Genomic DNA, 17,315 nt, shown 5'->3' with positions numbered 1-17,315 from the left:
AAAATTTTTTTTTTTTTTTTTTTTTTTTGTATGTGGTGCTGAGGGTCGCATGCCAGGCGAGCGCGTTACCGCTTGAGCCACATCCCCAGCCCTGTTTTATTTATTTTTATGTAATGCTAGGGATTGAACCCAGTGCCTCACATGTGCTAGGCAAGTACTCTACCATTGATCTACAACCCCAGCCCCTCTTTGAAGTCTTAAATAGACCATTTTCTATCATCTGAGATTTTTTTATCACTAAACATCATTTTTTAGACTTCATACTTAGATATTTTCATCTCTGACATTGAATTTAAATGTCTTATTGTTAATGAAGCAGAAAATAGTTGTTAATAATGACTTTTCACTTCTAGATTGCTTTGAGTTTCCCAACTGTGGCCTTATATCCCCAAAATGTTAGTATTATATTTTATGCTTTGCTTTTCAAGAAATTATTTTTACTATAAATAGAATAACACTATTAGCACCGTTTAAAATATTATGTGATAAACCAGTATTATACTTCTAATATGACTTACAGTATTGATGTTTAAAATTCTAAACATCACCTTTCCAAAGAAGATTAAGGGGACAATCTTTCTTCCTCCTTTTCTTCTTTCCTTCCTTTCTTTTACAAGGAATTAAACCCAGATTGCTTAACCACTGAGCCATATCCCCAGCCCTTTTTTTAACTTTTTTTTTTTTTTTGTGTGTGTGTGTGTGTGTGGTGCTGGGGATTAAACCCAGGGCCTTATGCATGCGAGGCGAGCACTCTACCAACCAAGCTGTATCTCCAACCCCCTTTTAAAATTTTTTTTTGATATAGGGTTTCACTAAATTGCTTAGGGCCTCACTAAATAGCTGAGGCTGGATTTGAACTTATGATCCTCCTGCCTCAGGTTCCCAAACCACTGGGATTATAGGTGTGCAGAGTCACACACAGCCGAGGGGACAGTCTTAATAGGAACAAACCTGTTTGGTTTATCAATTTTTATTCAGATTAGACAAATAATTATAGAAAATTTCAGAGAGGAAGGAGTTCTGATAAAATCAAACTAGATTTTTACTCCCAGAATCTCTCATGCTTTTAACATGATATTTTATCCAAAATAATTGTATTCCTGTTTATGCTACCCCTGATTTACCTTTAAATCTGACTACCAGTCCTTTGACAGTCAAATCTACTTGTGCTATCTTCTAGGTAAGAAGCCAGTGTGCTAGCTCACTTTTCCTCTGTAGTTTCAGATATGCTCTTATGTTTACCTAATGAACCTGTTGGAGTAGTAGGTTCAATTTGTGTGTGTGTGTGTTTGTTTGTGTCTGTCTGTCTCATGCTCTTTCTCTCTTTCCTTTTTTGTTTTTTTGGCACTCAGGGGTACTTTATCACTGAGTTACATCCCCATCTTTTCTTTTGAAACAGGGTCTCACTAAGTTGCCACACCTGGCCTTGAACTTGGTGATCCTCCTGCCTCAGCCTCCTGAACCACTAGGATTATAGGTATACACCACTGCACCAGGCTGTCAATTTTTTTGTCCTTAAGCAGTCCCCAGTATAGACAAAATTAACATTTGAGCTGAGTGTAGTGGTACAAGCCTATAATCTCAGCAACCCAAGAGGATGAGTTGGGAGGATCATGAGTTCAAGGCAACCTCCGTGACATACTGAATTTACATCAGTAGAAAGAACTGGGGCATCGGAGTGGGGTAAGCAAAAAAGAAACTGCCTTACTTTCAGAAACCGTACATGGAGAGCTAAAGATGAGAATGTAACTCAATGGTAGAGCATTTGCCTAGCATGTATGAGGCCTTGGGTTCTATCTACAGCACCCCAAAAATACACACAGCTACTTAGAAAGGCAGGAGGATTTCAAGTTCTAGGCCAGCCTCGGCAAATTATTAGCAAGACCTTGTCTCAAAAAATACAAAGGGCTGGAGATGAAGCTCGGTGATAAAGCACCCTTCAGGTTCAATCCCCAGTATGGCAAAAAAAAAGAGAGAGAGAGAGAAACATACATGGAAAATCCCTTTACTGCATTAATACCAACTAACACCTTTACAGGATTCTTCATGCTTATAATCCTTTCCCATTACTATGTCTCTAACTTTCCTAGAGAAGACAGGGAGACCTGTCAGTGGAAGCCCTTTGTAAGAGAATTGATCTGACATCTCTTTTAAGATTGTCAGACTGTTCTTGCACTGGCATGCAAGTCTTCAGCAGATTAGAAAATTGTCTGGAATCCTGCCAACTTTTAATTTATTTATGTCCTTGTTTTTGCTGCTTTCATAGGACAGCCTATGTCTCTTATATTGTATTAAGATTTCAAAAGATTGTTCCTTATTGTTCTGAGCATGTGCATATCTGACCCATGAGATCTAGATATGCTGTATTTTTTAATGTCATCAGTTGAGCAATGTTTTGACTGACCTAGTAATAATTCTTACACAACCTCTCACCTTATTTACTCTAGCAGATAGCCCTGAAATGTATGTAAGTAGTTATTGGTAAATTGAAAAATTTATTCTAGGTCAGCACACTACCAACTCATGGCCCAACCCACTGGGTGTTAGAACCCTATCCATGTACTCCCATAGATAGAAATACGTCTCTGTGAAAACAATGTTAGCATTTCTCTGAAAGAATGAGGGGTAAGTCTTGGAGAAGAATGACTGCACCCTATAGATAGACTATAAAAAATTTCCTCCTGGGGCTGAGGATATAGTTTTATGGTAGAGCATGTGCTTAGCATTAACCTGAGGCCCTAGGTTGGATCCCCAGCAACAACAAAAGTTTCCTCCAGGTGTTTCTTTTATCTGATAATGTATTACATGGATTTGCTTGATGTCATTCTTTGTCTTTTAAAAAATATTTAAATAAGTAGGCACATGCAACAAGTAATGATCTTTTTCTTTTTAGTTTCCAAAAAAAGACTTACAGCAAAATGAATAATCCTGCTATCAAGAGAATAGGAAATCACATTATCAAATCTCCTGAAGACAAGCGAGAATACCGTGGACTAGAGTTGGCCAATGGTATCAAAGTACTTCTCATCAGTGATCCCACCACGGATAAGTCATCAGCAGCACTTGATGTACACATAGGTACAGTTTAAAACTGTGAATTAAACTTTGTTCAATTTAATTAATCTAATGTTGACATTTATTATTACTCTCTATATGAATGTAAATAAAGACCCAGTAGTTACCAGTTCTATGCAACTTTTTTTTTTTTTTTTTAAAGATCTTTATTTTATTTATTTATTCTTATGTGGTGCTGAGGATCGAACCCAGTGCCTCATGAATGCGAGGCAAGCGCTCAACCACTGAGCTACAACCCCAGCCCGGTTCTATGCATCTTACTTATTTATTTTTAACCCATTTTGTTCCATCATCCCAGATGTGGAACACCTATAAAAATTTAAATTGAACAACAAATATACCACGTATAATAACTTTGAAATAATACTCAAATATTTGTTATATTCACAGAATTGAAAACATTTATTAATGGGCTAATACTTTATTTTGTACCAAAACCCTTGTATATCTATTGATAAACTATAATTGTCTATGTCAAATTAATCTTAAATTTACTATGAACATTTTGTTCATAACAACAACACCTAAGTTGACCTCGCAGCAAGAAAATTTCATTCCTATCCTTTAAAGTTCTGATTTTCATCACTTTGTTACATTAATGTCATATTTTGTAGATTCTAGTATGCACATTTCTTCTACATTTAATGTCACTTTAATTAATTGGTTCTTACCTATGTGTGCTTTTACCAGGACAGTGCTTCTCTTTTATAGTGTTAAATGAAAGCTTTTATTTGACTCATTGGCATCTTAGAATTGAGAAAATAAGGTAATATTGAACAAATAACTACTGCCTGCCATTGTGCAAAGTGCTTTGCAAATATCTAATTTGTATTCTTATAATCCTCCAAGATAGGTATATATGGAAGAAAAAAATGAGATGAGTGTTGTCCTTAAAGTTTCATAGCTATAGAGCTGTTAATCCCCAAGTCTGTGCTCTTAACCTTGTGATATATGGTTTCCTACAATACAGTAAAACTGTGACAAGAAAGTTCTAGCTCTTGTAACATCTAATTCAGCTGCTTTTATTCCCTCTAGTGTGAGGAAATTAATGTCCAGTGTCACCAACTAAGTAATGTCAAGAGTAAGAGCTAGAATCCAGGTTGTCAGACTACTGATTTACTTTATAAATAATACTATTTTAGAACAGCCTGTGCTTAACTTTCTCTGACTGTGTAGTTGTAGTTATCATGATAATAAAAATTCTAAATCAGTTGGCCAGGTTGGTACATGCCTATAAATCCCAGTGATGGGAGGCTGCAGAAGGATTGCAAGTTTGAGGCCAGCCTCAGCAACTTAGTAAGGCCCTAAGCAACTTAGTAAGATCTTGTTTCAAAATGAACAATAAAAAGGGCTGGGGATGTGGCTCAGTGGTTAAGTGCCTCTGGGTTCAATCCCTGGTACCAAAAGAAAAAAAATTATTCCAAATCATCTTGTAGTTCATCTCTGACTTTTGACATAAAAATAAGATTTTTTTTTATGTGTTTTCTCTTTCAGGTTCATTGTCAGATCCTCCAAATATTGCTGGCTTAAGTCATTTTTGTGAACATATGCTTTTTTTGGGAACAAAGAAATACCCTAAAGAAAATGAATACAGCCAGTTTCTCAGTGAGCATGCAGGAAGTTCAAATGCCTTTACCAGTGGAGAGCATACCAATTACTATTTTGACGTTTCCCATGAACATCTAGAAGGTGCCCTAGACAGGTAATGCTGAATATCCTATAAATTATCCAACTTTGTATAGTTAATCACATTAATAAAAATAATAGTTATTATTTTTACAAAGATGACTTCATTAAGTTTTTTTTAAGAGAGAGAGAATTTTTTAAAATTTTTTCGGTGGACACAACATCTTTATTTTATTTTTTTTATGTGGTGCTGAGGATTGAACCCAGCACCCTGCGCATGCCAGATGAGCACGCTACTGCTTGAGCCACATCCCCAGCCCCTACATTAAGTTTTAACAAATGACATGTTAACTAGTTTTTCCCCTATGGTTTATTAAAAGAAAAAATAGTATTATAAAAAAAATAATTAATGACATGTATTTACTTTGTGGTAGAGGAAAAATAATGGCATGAGTTTAACCAGCCTTCAGGCCTACAAGATATTATATTGACTTATAAAATTCTCATTGACACTTCCCATTTTAACAAGTGTTGCATCTAAAGCACATTATGAAGAATAACCTGTTTCAAAATGCTAGTCCTTAAGTAGACCTAAAAGACTCTTGGGTCTATAGGCATCTCAGTTACTACACCTCAGCCTAGCTTCAAAGAGGCTGTTGTCATTATTTGATATTTATTTTCAGTGTGTAAATTAATATGTTACTTGTTTATTTCCTCACATTCTCAAGGGTAATTAGTAGAATGTTTTGACCTGCTGTTTCAATCTTAGGGATATTTTGAAAGAATTTTTTGGAGTAAGCTCCATTCGGCCAGTTTAATTTCTTATTGTTAATTTTTTATATAGCAAACACCTTCTAATTTTTTGTTGTATTAGTGATTCAATTTCATTATTCACTGTAATTTTTTTGTGGTGAATTTTTATCGTTTCTCTGTTAGCAACATATAATTCTGTACATTTGAATGGATCTGTAATGAAGTTTGACTTTGTAGTTTTGAACATTGTCAGCTTTATTTGCTTAGATTATATTAATAGTAGTAAATTGTTTTTAAGAATGAATAGTTCGGGCTGGGGATGTGGCTCAAGCGGTAGCGCGCTCGCCTGGCATGCGTGCGGCCCGGGTTCGATCCTCAGCACCACATAAAAACAAAGATGTTGTGTCCGCCGATAACTAAAAAAATAAATAAATAAATACTAAAGTTCTCTCTCTCTCTCTCTCTCGACTCTCTCTCTCTTAAAAAAAAAAAAAAAGAATGAATAGTTCATATTTATTCCTCAGCACAAAGTACAGTAACTGGACAAGATGTGGTTTACCATATGTGACTGGATCAAAGCAAATCTGCTTCCTACTTATTCTCTCAGATTTCAGTGTTTACGCAGCAGCTTTGAGATGTAATCATCTTTTATATACATTCCAAAAGTTTCCCTTAATTCAATGGGATCATACACTGAATTTAATTTCTTGCTAGATCTCTACGTGGTGGAGGATGTCTTGTTACTTGGCTTATGATAAAAAGCCACATGTATAAAAGTGTCTTTTTTAAAAATTTGATTATTCTGTGTCATAAACATGACTCTCTGGGCCTATACAACTTTAGTATGTAGCTCTTAGGCACTTTCCCCATTTTCAGTGTATTGAAGTAAGTAAGCGAGGTTACATATTTATAAATAATTCTTTTTTTATATATCTTTAATTGTAGAATCCAAATAGATGTTGTTTTTCCATGAGTAAAGTACTTAGCATAGTATCGTGTTAATTTACACACTTAAAACAAATATTAAATGATAACAGTCTCTTTGACAGCTAGACTAAGGTGTAGTAAATGAGATGCCTATAGACCCAAGAGTCTCTTAGGTCTATTTAATAGTAGTCTTGTATTCAGAACCTCTGCTCTTCATTGAATCTGAATTCTGGGCCTCATTCTGGTAGGATAGGATCTAAAATTTCTTTCTTTTTTCTTTTTTTTTTTATGGTGTGTATATGCCTGTGTACATGCTAGGGATTGAACCTAGGGCTCACACATGCTAGGCAAACCCTCTACCACTAAGCTACATCCACAGCCCTTTTAATTTGTTTTTTATTTTGAGACAGAGTCTCACTGAGTTGTTGAGGCTGTCCTTGAACTTGCAATCCTCCTGCCTCAGCCTCCCATGTTGCTGGGATTGCAGGTGTGCACCAAAGGATCTAAATTTTCTTGAGAAGAATACTAAATAAAATCATGACTTGAGTTGAGCATTGTGGCACATACCTGTAATCCCAGTGACTGAAGAAGATGAGGCAGGAAGATCTCAAATTCAAGGATGGCTTCAGCAACTTAGTGAGGTCCTAAGCAACTTAGTGAGTCACTATCTCAAAATAAAAAACAAAAAATGCGGAGATGTAGCTCAGTGGTCAAGCACCCATGGGTTCAATCCTCAGTACCAAAAAGAAAGAAAGAAAAAGAAATCATAACTTAAATCACTATCCAATATAGAAAAATGAACTTATTAGCTAAGGATATTTTGGTTAAACTTTGGTACTGTTATTAAAGAATAGCCTCAAGAAAAGTATAGTGGTTACTTATGTTAGAGTTAACACACCATGTTAGTTGTTGAATCACTGATTATTAAAAATTCATAGCCTGTTTATCTTACTAATTCATAAAAGCCTGTAATTACTGCTTAGTCAGACTGCTGTGTTATACCTTAGGTTTTTCACTGCATTTTTTTCCTTATACTTTGTTTTTCTGCAAAAGAAGAAAAAAGTATTTAAATCATGCCTTTTAAAAGTAGATCACTTAATTTGTCCTGAGGTTCCTGAGTCTTGAAATTGCACCTAAAACTGTAAATTTAAGATTTATTCAACTAAGAAGTGTCATCTGCCCCCTTTTTTTTATTTTAGAGAATTAGGTACACAGAATAAGGTTTTCATAGACGTGCCAAATTGCAAATCTTACATAGACTGCTATTATCTTTGTAAGTCTGCCTTTATTTATTGGTGTTAATCTTTTTATATTTCTACTAGTTATTTAGCATGTCTAGAATAGGTCAGGTCCTCTGAATTCACATATGCCTAAGTTATATTCTTATTCTGTGGCTTACAACTTAAATTTCTTTTTTATATTAGCAATGGTGGTGTTTTCTGTTTATATATAATTAATATCCTAATAAGTTTCAAAATATTTTTTAAAGACCATTCTTTTAAAAATGACAGTTTTCAAATTGTTATGTTTCATACCCTTAGGTTTGCACAGTTTTTCCTGTGCCCCTTGTTTGATGAGAGTTGTAAAGACAGAGAAGTGAATGCAGTTGATTCAGAGCATGAGAAGAATGTGATGAATGATGCCTGGAGACTCTTCCAGTTGGAAAAAGCTACAGGGAATCCCAAACACCCCTTCAGCAAATTCGGGACAGGTTTGTCAACAGTGACTTTCATGCATTAGTTCTCTTTGACCTCATTTAAACCCACAGCCTCTTTTTACAGCATTGTATTTTACAGTTAATGTTGGAAGATTTCAGAATTTCCCACTCCTACTTTCATCCCATTCAAATAGGATTCTAAATGTTTAAGAAGCAGAGCAATCAAGTTGTGATAACTAACATCTCAAAGGCAGAAAATAATTGATTGTTTTATTCTGAAGTCTATCTTCCAAATGGAAGTGCTTTTTAAAGGCTCATTTCAAAGCTCATTGAATGCTGCTATCACATGTACTTGTACTCATCCAGGTGCACAGCATCTGCCATGGGGCAGTTGTATGGGAGATAGAACACTGGAGATATACATAGTCCCTGTTCTTCAAGAGCTACTGTCTCCTGGAAGGAAATAAGAAGTGGGGATGACAGGGAACAGAATAAAATAAATGTAGAAATTCTTTATTTTATACTTATACCATTTTTCTTTATTCAATTTTTCATTAAAAGCTACTTAATTTAAGTATTTAAATAGTTCAAAAGTATTTAAAGTAAAAAATAAAATCAAAAAGACTCTCCCTTTTTCTCATCTACTCTTGCCAGTCCCACTCACCAGAATATTATTGACAGGTTGCTGTGCTTTTAAACTACCACTTTGGGTATTACAAAATTTCATGAAAACGATAATAGATTATTTAGAATACTTATGACTTTACTGTTTATTAGAAGTTAATTCTGGGAAAATTTTAAGACTGTAAAGACAACTTTCTTCAAGTTTGGATACATTCTACTAATACATCCAATAGCAGTTAGGGAAATGACCATAGCGTTACAGAATTAAGAGTTTTCAAAAATTGCAGTTAGAAGCAGTGATATTATGTTCTTTAGATTTATACTACATGGTATTCAATAGCAGCATCATTATTAAGATGAATACTGTAGTCCCTAAAATGTCTGTAAAATGAAAGGTGGTTTTCATGAATCCATCAGCATACATACTGTGTCAAAAAGGGAATGTGAATTTTAAAAAACAAATTTCCAATTCATTGTATCCAAATGAATAAAAATTAAGTAGTACCTCCCGTGTGTGTGTGTGTGTGTGTGTGTGTGTGTGTGTGTGTGAGAGAGAGAGAGATGGATCTATTAATTGATCCTGAGGATTGAATGTCAGGCCTTCCTCAGGCAATTTCTCTCCCACTAACCTATATTCCCAGCCCTGAAATAGTCCCCTTTGGTAGATAGATACTTAGACTAAAAGTGTTATTATTATGCAAAACATGCTAGAACTCCTCTTCAGGAGTTCCTTTCCTTCAAATACCTCCCTAGTTAGTGATAAATGATAATCAGGAAGTAGCCACAAATCTTTCAAAAATAAATCTAGTGAGTAAGATGAGTACTTCTAGTCATAAGCAAGGAGCAATCTTAAAATGTCCTAGAGGGGGTTTCAAGAGTGATAAGCAAAGAGATAGATGCATTGCATGGCAAAAAGTGTATGGGTAGAGTTTGAGGAAATGTTTGTTTTTGTGATCTTACAACGTTAGGCCATTAGTAAAGAGCAAGATAATATAAATAGCTAAGAGATCAGTGAGCTAGACTCAGTACATAAGTACAGAAAATGTGATATAAGTAATGCAAATGTCAATACTTTTGTTTTTCATAGAGATTCTCTCCATTTTTAAGGGTCCAATCATGTTTGCCAATATGATGAATGCCATACACCTCCATTCCAGAAATTATACATATATAAAATTTTGTGAAAGCAATCCTTGAAGAAGAGTCCTTGTCAGAAATTCATGTTTAATTTACTTCTGTTATTTTTTAGTGGCCTTGGGTGTTTCTGTGAGTGTGAACCATTTTGTCCATCAAGGGACTATGATTTTAAATAATATCAAGAAAATGAGTATTTTGGCGCTGGAGTTGTGGCTCAGTGGTAGAGCACTTGCCTCACATGCATGGAACACTGGGTTTAATCCTCACCACCACATAAATAAAAAAATAAAAGTATTGTGTCCATCTACAACTAAAAAAAAAAAAAAGAAAGAAGAAAATGAGTATTTTTAAATGAATGAAGACTAAGCATTGTATTATCTATTTAAATTTCCAATAAGATGTTTGTCCTTTACAGTGTTTTTCCTTCTTCAGACATAGTATAGATCAATGGCTTTCAAACTTTTTTTTTTTTTTTTCCAGTAGGGATTTAACCCAGGGGCATTTTATTACTGAGCTACATCCCCAGCCCTTTTTATTTTTTATTTTGAGACAGGTTCTCACTAAGTTGATGAGGGCCTCACTAAATTGCTGAGGCTGCCTCAGCCTCCCAAGCCACTGGGATTACAGGTGTGCGCCACCATGCCTGACCCACAGGTTTCTTTTATCAGTTTAAGAATTTGTTATCGTTTTCTTTGCTTTTTCTGAGTCTCTCTCTCTCTCTCTCTCTCTCTTTTTTTTTTTTTTTTNCTCAAAATAAAAGGTACTGGGCTGGAGGTGTGGCCTAGTGGTAGAGCACTTGCCCAGCATGTGTGAAGCACTGGGTTCAATTCTCAGCACCGCATATGAATAAACAAATAAAATAAAGATCCATCAACAATTTAAAAAATTTTTAAAAATATTTTTTAGTTATACATGGGCACAATATCTTTATTTTGTTTATTTTTATGTGGTGCTGAGGGTCGAACCCAGTGCCTCACATGAACAAGACAAGCTCTCTACCACTGAGCCACAACCCCAGCCCTTAAAAAATATTTTAAAAAATAAAAATAACACAAAAATAATTAGGGCTGGGATTATGGCTCAGCGATAGAGCACTTGCCTAGCATGCGTGGGGCCCTGGGTTCGATCCTTAGCACCACATAAAAATAAATAAATGGAATAAAGGTATTGTGTCCAACTATAAAATTAAATATTAAAAAAAAAATTAAAGGGACTAAGGATATAGCTCAGTGAAAGCACCCTTGGACTGAAGCCCCAGTAACAATAAGTATTTTAAAATAATTCACAATTTTTTAAAGTTTCAAGTGAAACATAAAATAGTTTTTGTATCATTATCTAAACAAAAAGGGAAAATAAAAGACTGAGGGTACAACACTCTTCAAGATAAGCAGGGAGAGAGCTTTCTTTTGTGTGTGTGAGGACTGTTTGTTTACTACCCAGGTATATCTGTGTCAGAAGAAACTTGTAGGTCATCTGTTGTGTCTTAATTTTTGATTTTGCAAACCTTTGATGCTCTCAAATTGCTATTTTCTATGTCATGGATTCACATGTTCTGAGTTTTCACATTCTCAAACTGATACTGGTGTAAATTTTTCTGGTTTGAGTGAGTTACTTTGTTTGACTGTTGTCGCTTTAAAAAAAAAAAATGTTTGTAGTTGTAGATGGACAGAATGCCTTTATTTTATTTGTTTATTTTTATGTGGTGCTGAGGATTGAACCCAGAGTCTCACACATGCTAGGCAAGCGCTCTGACACTGAGTTATAGCTCTAGCCCTTGACTATTGTTTTCATAGATACTGTTTTTAAATTGTCTCCCTGAAAGTCTTCTTGAATCCCTCTAGTTGAAACTTCAACTACCAGTCCCAGCTTCTTAGGTGATTTAAAGTTTGCCTCTGAAGTTGAGTGGTACTGTGAATCTCTGCTCTACCATTAGCCTGTTGAGAGACTCTAGACAAGTTTCTTTTTTTTTTTTTTAATATTTATTTTTTAATTCTTGGCGGACACAACATCTTTGTTTGTATGTGGTGCTGAGGATCGAACCCGGGCTGCACGCTTGCCAGGCGAGCACGCTACCGCTTGAGCCACATCCCCAGCCCCTAGACAAGTTTTTTAACTTCTCTAAGCCTCAGTTTTCTCCCACATCCAGAGGAGAATTAAATGGGATTGTGCACATGCAGTGGATAGACAGAAGTCTAGTTATAATAAGCTAAATAACTTATAGTAATCTTCATAATAACAATGTAACAGCTGATTGGTAGCTATGCAAAGGACTTGATTAAGACTTTGAAAATGTCCTTGCCATGAGGTGTGATCTGCCAAGTGCTGCTTAAAGGGCCAGTAGGTTTGATGAACTATATGTATTAGCTATTAGAGACATGCTGTTTTATTTTCTTTTAAATTGAACTCATGATTTATATCCACATGGCTTTCCCCCCTCATCTATCATTCGCATATACCTTTATTTTCACTTCTCTAGGTTTTGCTAAATTGGAAGCCTTGTATCTGTGCAGTTTTGTTCTCATTATTTATTTATTTATTTATTTTTCTTTCAGTAGAATTAAAAGTGGGAACAGTTGAAGTCCAAATGGAGGTGGGGGAAATAAAACAGACACTCCTTGATGTATAGGTAGAATAAAAGGTACAGTAGAAAGACACATGGAAATAGAAGGTGGAGCTGTATTTTCAGTATGTGTGACATTTTTCTTACTTGTTATATATTCTAGTGTGCTTATAGCAAATACCATAAAACCATAAATAAGTGAAGGAAAATCTTTTTCTATTAGTAGACAAGTAGTTTTTTGGTCTTCCTATACATATAAAGTCCACTAGAAAATACAAAGAAGGCTGGACATAGTGGTGGCACATGCCTGTAATCCCAGCGACTTAGGAAGCTGAAGCAGGAGGATTGCAAGTTCAAGGTCAGCTTCAACAATTTAGTAAGGCCATAAGTAACTTAGTGAGAGATGCTGCCTCAAAATAAAATATAAAAAGGGCTGGGGATGTGGCGACCTTGGATCAATCCTCAATACCCCCTTAAAAAAAAAGGAGAGAGGTGTAACTAGTATCTTTGCAGTAGAGGTAAATAAATTTTGGGGAGGCAAGGCAAACCCAGGATTTTACTGAAGGATAATCTTAGGTTTGATTTTCTAGGATCGTCATCTCTTCCTTTTCTTCCTTCTCTTTCTCTCTCTCTCTCTCTCTCTCTCTGATTTTCATGGAGTGCTGTGCTAAGCACTTTATCTGGAATAGTTAATTTAATTCTCACAATAATCCTAGTAGGTAGATGCTCTTCCTATTTTTATCTTACTGATAAGTAAACTGAGACTCAGGAGAAGATGATTAAATTGCCTTGGGTCACTCTGCTTTTAAGTGCTGAAGTCAGGTCTGAACACAGATTTGTAACTTTCAACCACTATTCTCTTTGGTCTGCTGTAGTGTTACATAGGTTTGAATTCTCCAGAATATCAGAGGAGATGTCATTTAAATTCTGAAAAGTATGTAGAATTTTCTTTAGCAGAAGGAAGAAAGGAAAGGAAACTAATATTTATTGTGTGGGTACTAAGCGCTACCCACTAAGTGGGGGCTCTACCTAATGTGATCTCACTTAACCTTCAGTACAGTACTGAAATTGCATTGTTTCCTTTGAGAGAGATACTGAGAGAGAATTAGACTAAAGTTTCAGAGCCTTGTGGGAAGTACAGGGAAGAAAGAGAGTCAGTGGTAGTAGAAATGTCGGGTAGGTTATGGGATGCACCAGCAAGTCATTCAGAACTCAGATTATGTTTTTTATGTTAGATTGACCTTCCAACAAACCATGACAAGAATAAAAGATCAAGGAGAGAGCTCAGCATTTTTGTAGGGCATAAGTTAGGATAATTTGAGGTGCATGTGTATATGTGTGTATGTTTCTAGAAAGCAAACCTGTGGCTTCACATAAGTGCTCTTCTACTGAGCTTCATCCCCAGACTGATAGTTTGGCATTGACAAAGTATATTTTTACATAGGAAAGTAGGAAGGAACACAATAGGAAAATGGATTAGAACAAAAGTACCAATTTTGAAATATGAATCATAAATTTATTCAAAGACTATCTGATCCTAGAAGGAAGATACCAACACAAAATTAAGACTCTTATTAATTTTCTACTTTGTCCTCTCTCCCACTCTTAATTCTTCCTTCCACCTTTTTTAGTGAATAATTTTAAGCATACACAAAACCACATAAAATACTATAATGAATACAATGTGTGTATCATCCTGTCCCTGGCTAGTCCTATGTGATCCATTCACCCTCTTTTATTGTTTTGAAGAGGTTCTAGACATCATTTCACTCAAAAATATTCTAATATGTATTTCTGAAGATAATGACTCATTTTTAAAACAACAAAAATACCATTATCATATTACATCATTAAATATCCAGTTAGTGTTCAAATTCCTAGTTGCCTTACAAAAATCTTAATTTTTAAAACTTTATTTGAGGGGCTAAGGATGTAGATCAATGGTAGCGCCCTTGCCTAGCATGCTGGGTTGGATCCCCAGCATTATAGCTAATCAGTTAATCAAAATTTATTTGAGTCATAGTCCATGTTAATGTTCAAATATTAGTGATTGCTGTGACTTTTAAGTCTCTTTTTTAGTTTATAAGTTCATCCTTTATTTCTTCCCTCATTCCTTTTCTTTGCCACCTCCCCTGGACAATTTATTTATTGACATATAGATGATTTGTTTTGTAGAACTTCTTATAGTACAGATTTTTCTGATTGCATCCTCCCAAATGTTTTGTTATGTATAGTTGAGGTTTACAACATGACATGATGGGATACATATAGTTTAAGTGATGGTTTATAGTGAAGCACATTAACGTATCTGTTATCTCACATAGTTATTTTTTGATGATGAGATTAGCCAAAGTCTACTTAACAAAAATTCCCAGTACAGTTTTATTAACTTGAGTCTTCCTGTTGTACATTCAGTCTCTAAACTCATTCATCCTACATGTTATTTTTATCCTTTGACTTATGTCTCTCCATTTCTTCCCTTCCTAGCCCACTCCCATGTCAACTGTGTTTTGTTTTCTATCTCTGTGTATTTGAGCTTTCCTCCCCACATTTTTAAGTGAGATTCTGTGTTTGGCTTATTTCACTTAGCATAATTTCATCCAGGTTTGTCTGTGTTATGGCAAATGGTAGAGTCTCCTCTCTTAAGGCTGAATAATATTCCATTGTGTAACTATACCACATTTTCTTTATGCATTGTTTGTTGATGGACTCTTAGATTGTTCCCATATCTTGGCTGTTGGGAACAATTCTAAAATGCATGGGAGTACAGATAGCTTTGTGAGGTGATGATTTTCTTTCCTTTGTGTGTATACCCAAAAGAGGGATTGCTGGGTCATATGATGGTTCTATTTTTAATTTCTTTAGGAACACCCCTTCTCTTTTCCATAATTAGTGTACCAATCTACATTCCCTCCAACAGTTTACTAGGGTTCTTTTTTCTTCATATTCACTAGCATTTGTTATCTGTTGTCTTTTTGATAATAGCCATTCTTATAGGTATGAGGTGGTATATCAGAGTGGTTTTAATTTGCCTTTCCTTGGTGTTGAGCACCTGTTTGTATATCTGTTAGCCATTTTTATCTCTTCTTTGGAGAAACAGCTGTTCAGATCCTTTGCCCATCAGGTTATTTGTTTTTCTGCTATTAAGGTGTACAAATTCTTTATAATTTTTGGTTTTCTTTTCTCGCCCCCTGCCCCAATACTGGGGATTGAACTACATCTCCACTGAGCTACATCCCTAGCTCTTTTTATTATTAAATTTGAGACAGGGTCTTACTAAGTATTTTCCAGACTGGTCTTGGACTTGTGGTTCTTCTGTCTCAGCCTCCCAGAGTTAATGGGATCATAGATGTGCACCACCCTGCCTGGCATAAATTTTAGATTAGTGTCTACTTATGATATGTGGTTTACAAATATTTTTCCATTCCTAAGGTTGCCTTTGCATTTTGTTGATTGTTTCCTTTTCTGTGCAGAAGTTTTTTAGTTTTAATATAATCCCAATTCTATTATTTTGCTTTTGTGTCCTGAATTTGTAATTTAACATGTAAGAAAATTATTGCCATTGCCATAATTTTTAGGAGCTTTTCCCCTGTGTACTTTTCTAGTATTTTTGTGATTTTAGTTCTTTTTTTAAAATTTTTTTATACCTTTTATTTTATTTATTTATTTTTATGTGGTGCTGAGGATCAAACCCAGGGCCTCACACGTGTGAGGTGAGCGCTGTCCCCTGTGCCACAACTCCAACCCCATGATTTCAGTTCTTATATTTAGTTCTTTATCCATTTTGGTCTCAACTCTTCTGTGTTTTTAAAAGTGACAGGTTTATAAAGAGGCTTGATCGGATTCATATTTGTCTTTTTTTTTTTTTTTTGACAAGACAACTTCCTAAGTTGTGATGTGTTTTTCCATTGGGTATTGAATGTCCGGTTGTCTCTTTATTGTGTTTTATTTATGATGTTGTATTTATGATCCTAATTCTGATTCTTTAGTTCTGTTATTTCTTCTCTATTGTTTTACTTGAATGCTGCTATGAAAAGAAAACCCCTTTTGTACTATTTGGCCACTGGTATCGTTACTGTACAAAAGGCAGGGCAAGTGCTTGATTCAGTCCATTCATTTACTAGTTTTCAAAATGATTAATTGATTTTGTAGTGTCCTTAATGATAACTAACCTGTTTTTTTTTAGTATCTCAGTAAACTCATGGACATAAAAATCTTTGATATAGTTCAACTCACTTACTCATTTATTCTCTAAGCTTTTGCCTCCCTCCTGCCCTGCCATTTTGGAATTTGTATCTATGGAAAAGTAGAAGTTTACTGAAAACAAGAAATGGATTAATCAAGTGTAGAGATTTTTGCAATGGCACTTAAGAGGCTTTCACTGAAATTCTCCTTTTTACAGTGTGCACTTTGTACTTGCATGTACTCACCCATCTGCAGGGAAATTGCCCTTTTTAATTCTGTAGGAAAATTCATATATATCCAAAGGCTCTTCCAGGATTTTTAGAATATTGCTATAGCAAGATGAAAGGGCATTTTTAAAAAAAGTTTATTATGCCAGCCAGGCAGGATGATGCACCCCTGTAATCCCAGTAGTTTAGGAGGCTGAGGCAAGAGGATCACAAGTTCAAAGCCAGCCTCAGCAATTTAGTAAGGCTCTAACAACTTAGCAAGATCCCATCTCAAAAAGGATTGGGGATGTAGCTCAGTGGTTAAGTGCCCTGAGGTTCAATTCCTGGTACCAAAAAAAAAATTTTTTTTTAAATTCCAAACTAACTATAAACATATTAATCTAACCTTCAGAATCTGGTTTTCAAAAAGCATTTAAGATTATCATAGTTAGAACTTCACAAGTTGACCTTTTCCTGAGAACCTTATTATTATACACATAGTTAGAAGTAGTATCTCTAGTTTCTAAGACAGATTTCTTTTATTTTTCTTTCTTTCTTTTGGTAC

General features: G+C 35.1%; 1 protein-coding gene across 3 annotated transcripts in view; it reads left to right on the top strand.

Moving 5' to 3' along the window:
- Ide (insulin degrading enzyme) overlaps window positions 1–17,315 on the top strand; it is a 92,350-nt gene that overhangs the window by 18,023 nt on the left and 57,012 nt on the right. For all 3 annotated transcript variants that reach the window (XM_048801758.1, XM_015500121.2, XM_048801759.1), the window contains exons 2-4: window positions 2,894–3,078; window positions 4,570–4,777; window positions 7,923–8,092. In XM_048801758.1, the coding sequence (XP_048657715.1) occupies window positions 2,894–3,078; window positions 4,570–4,777; window positions 7,923–8,092 (563 nt within the window). The remainder of the gene's footprint in view (window positions 1–2,893; window positions 3,079–4,569; window positions 4,778–7,922; window positions 8,093–17,315) is intronic.

This window comes from Marmota marmota, unplaced genomic scaffold, assembly GCF_001458135.2.
Source record: "Marmota marmota marmota unplaced genomic scaffold, marMar, whole genome shotgun sequence".
NCBI lineage: Eukaryota > Metazoa > Chordata > Mammalia > Rodentia > Sciuridae > Marmota > Marmota marmota.
This window is presented reverse-complemented; position numbering and strand designations above follow the sequence as displayed.